Genomic DNA, 3,589 nt, shown 5'->3' with positions numbered 1-3,589 from the left:
GGCCCGGTTGCCAGAGAGGAGGCTTGGGCCGCCGCCTCACGGCGAGACGGAGGCGGGCCGGCTGCGGGGCGCGTGGCCCGGCGGAGGGGCGAAGGGGCGGCGGCGGCACGGGTCGCTACTCACTCTCGTCAGGCAGCTGATCGAGCTCCGCCATCTTGAACGAGCCGCGCCGCTTTTTCAAAGGCTGCCTGGCGCGGTGCATTGTGGGGGAGGAGACGGGGCCTTGCGCGAGGCGGCGCTGGCGGGCGAGGCGCGCGGCGGGGCGCGTGCGCGGGGTGGTAACGGCATCCCGCCTGACCGCGGGCTAAGCTAAGCGGGGTGAGCTGCCTCAGCGTTCCCTCCGCAGCCCAAGGGGCGGCATAGAACCACTGAATAGCCCCAGCTGCAAGGGACCCCCTATAAAGATCACCGAGTCCGATTCCTGGATCTACGCAGCACCACCCAAAAATACGTCTGGGAGCGGTGTCCCAGCGCACACTGAGCTCAGGCACAGAGCCCACCGCCCTCGAGGCAGAGCCTTTCCCTAAAACCCCCCGCACCTCCCCTGAAACGAACTGGGCCAAAGGCGCATGGGCAGTAAACTGTTCTTATTTTCCTTAAACATACCCACAACAGCTCACCACAATCACGAATGCTTTTTCTTTCTTTCTTTTTTTTTTTTTTGTACAAAAAAGGCAAGTTTAAGATCAAAATTAATTAATAATATCATTTTAGTGAAGCCTAAAGCGAGTGTCACATCTCAGAAAGAAACAAGTTGCCAACAGCACTGTGCTGCGATGCAGAACAGACTGGCACATGTATTTGCATCTCTAAAAGCATCTAGCTGAGATCAGGGATCCCACAAAACACAGGAATGTGCATCTTGGGAAATGGCATACAGGTTTTAATTTGTGTTCTTAACTGGTAATGAAGGAACTCAGAGCTAGGCATTCTAGCAGGTTGAGAAGAGCAGGGTAGATGTGATGGTATAAGCATGGTCAGCACTGATCGATGGTTTTAAGTAAAAACTTAAGAGAGGACTACAATCCTTTAGAAATTCCCCAGAACTCCTATGTCCATGATGGGGAAGGGCGTGTGTCTGTGCATGATGTCACAAAAGGCAGACCAGGATGCTTTTCCAACTGCTTTTTCAGGTTAGGTTGTTCTAACAGCCTTCTTTTTTTCCCCCTTAACCCCCCTCTCCGCCTGTCCCTTAACCCCCCCAAAGGACCTAAGATACTGCAGTGAAAGCTTTCCATACAGCAGAGCACAAAATAGCACAACTACAGCAAGTAGATGCAAAAGAGTACAGGCATAACACCAAATAAACTACTTTCAAGAAGTAATAAGAAATAGCATTCTTTGCTACTTCAAAGGCAAAAACTACCTACAATTAAACCATGTACAATTTTCAGTTTTAATGAGAACACCTCCATCACCTAAAAGAAGGCTTGACACAGACCAGATCTCACAGGCTTGGGTGTATAACGATAACACTAATACTTCTGTATTTCAGCTAAGGCTGGCTTCCGCTAGGAGCTTTATGTTAATGCTCAGCTAGGAGTGGTGACACCGACTTCCACAGCTGACAAAGGCACTGATCACTGTGAGATTTCTACTGCTGTACTTATAAACCTTGTCACTGAGCTGCACTGTGCTGAAAGCGGCAGCTACCCAGCACCTCCTCAGTGCTACAGTATTCAGCAAGGCAAGACTGTTTCAGAGGAGGGTGAAGGGATGAAAGTTTTCTACGAGGTAGTCACATTTTGCATCACTCTTTAGAGCTTGAATTTCTTTGGGGGGGGGAGGGGAAGATAAAAATCAACTTAGAAAACACCTTTAACAGATTCTTTTTACCTTGTGATAAAGCTAGAAAACATGAAAATCCCAAGAGACTTCAATCTCCCAGACATCTCCAAACAGTGTTACACCTGATATTTCTGCATTTCATTCCAACAGCTGCATTTAGACAATATTTAGCAGGAGCTGTTACCGTTCACTGTGTTGAAAAGGTAACAATTTGTGCAATAAGGATTCCTCTTACAAACTATTTTGTCTGCAGTACTATTTTATGCTGCAGTATGTCTGTATTCTGGGTTTTTCACATCTGTTGTTGTACGGGAACTGCTGAGTCAGAGCCTGAACCACTGACTGAGCACCTGGAGGAAAGACCCAGTCAGCCCTGGGAGCACAGGTGAAGGCAATTCACTGTGTGACCAGGAGGAGCCTGGCTCCACCCCTCTTAGGCCTCATTGAAGGGCTGACTGCTACTGAGGAAGGATCTCCTTCTGGAGATCCCTCCTTGGTAGAAGCCTTTCCCTGCAAACCCAGAATCTTCTGATACGGGTGAGGGATCTACTTTCCTTCCCTTGTAGAACCTTGCTATCGTGCCGGTCCTTCCACCTCTTTTGTAACGCCTTTTCCATTGTGTTGGTCCTTCTGATCACTACAATTGTGCATGCGGTTTCCAAGCCACATGTGCATGACTCTTACAAAGCTGTAACCAGTGCCTCCTGACAGTAGACAAATATACAATGCTTCCAGTACATCTTCATATAATCTGGGCAAATTCGCAGTTCATGCTTGGGCAATGTGGAAATGACACAATTATACTGATAGACACACCATGACCGAGAACATCTGTGCACACTGCTAACAACCTGTAATTAGGTATTGCTGACTCACTTGCCTTGCACAGGTGGAGGAAGATCCTTAAATTGGCTTCACTCATGCTATTATGCTATTAGCTTTCCCAGAGGGTCATGTTAAGCAACTACTCTTAATGGTGTGTGCTGAAATGCTGCAAAAACCACTTCCATTTTTCCTCAATTACTGCAGATGACATTGAAACACAGGTTACACCACCACCTAATCAGTGAGTCCGTGGACTTGTTAGCACAGTGCAGGCACACTACATCCCAGGGATAGGAAGCAGCAAGGTGCTGTTGCAGCACAGACTCTAGGCAGGCCCAGGTAGCAGGAAGAAAGGCAGAGACAACTGGCAGAAGGCACAGACATGCTCTTCACTCACTGAAGGACATTCTCGTGAAGGCAGTCCCACCTTATGCAACGAGACTTTGCAACAAAGGGGGAAGCAATGCTTTCTCCTCTCAGTAGTTGTAAAACCCTATCTTCTGCTTGCCTTCAGGCTGTACTTGCGTCTCACTTTCTGTGAAAGCAGCCTATAATTGCTCATTGACTTGCATGCTACCTCTGCACTGGAACAAATGAATAATAATACAAAGCTGGGTAACTCGTGCTTTATTTCTCAGCCACTTCTTTCTTTCATCAAATTGGATAAATCACTATTTACAAGCTAGCAATCAGTAAACCTAGGCTGGGTTCCTTCAGTTTACCCACCTGATACAAATATACAGACTACCTTAAACCTTTGCAAGCCATTAGACAACAGCTTCCAGACATGCTAAGTAAAGATAAACGATTAAGTATTTATACATTGCTGCCTATAGTTGAACATTTAGATCAGAAGTCATTCCTCAACACATCTCTAGAAAAGCAGAGAAAGTCACGGACAGAGAAAGTCACGGACCCAATGTCTCAAACGCTCACTGCTGTCAAGCAGTTCTGACAGGAGTGGGCCTACCCACTC

At 47.4% G+C, this 3,589-nt stretch overlaps 1 protein-coding gene across 4 annotated transcripts in view; it reads right to left on the bottom strand.

Annotated features, from left to right (window-relative positions):
- LIN9 (lin-9 DREAM MuvB core complex component) overlaps window positions 1-649 on the bottom strand; it is a 48,187-nt gene extending 47,538 nt beyond the window's left edge. For 3 of the 4 annotated variants that reach the window (XM_021392586.1, XM_021392585.1, XM_021392587.1), the window contains exon 1: window positions 124-646. In XM_021392586.1, coding sequence (XP_021248261.1) covers window positions 124-202 — 79 coding nt within the window. In that variant the 5' untranslated portion in view covers window positions 203-646. Of the gene's footprint in view, window positions 1-123 lie in introns of all 4 variants that reach the window. The other variant, XM_021392588.1, reaches the window with a different exon arrangement.

This window comes from Numida meleagris, chromosome 3 (genome assembly GCF_002078875.1).
Source record: "Numida meleagris isolate 19003 breed g44 Domestic line chromosome 3, NumMel1.0, whole genome shotgun sequence".
Taxonomy (NCBI): Eukaryota; Metazoa; Chordata; class Aves; order Galliformes; family Numididae; genus Numida; species Numida meleagris.
Note: the sequence above shows the minus strand (reverse complement) of the source record. Positions and strands in the feature narration are given on the sequence as shown.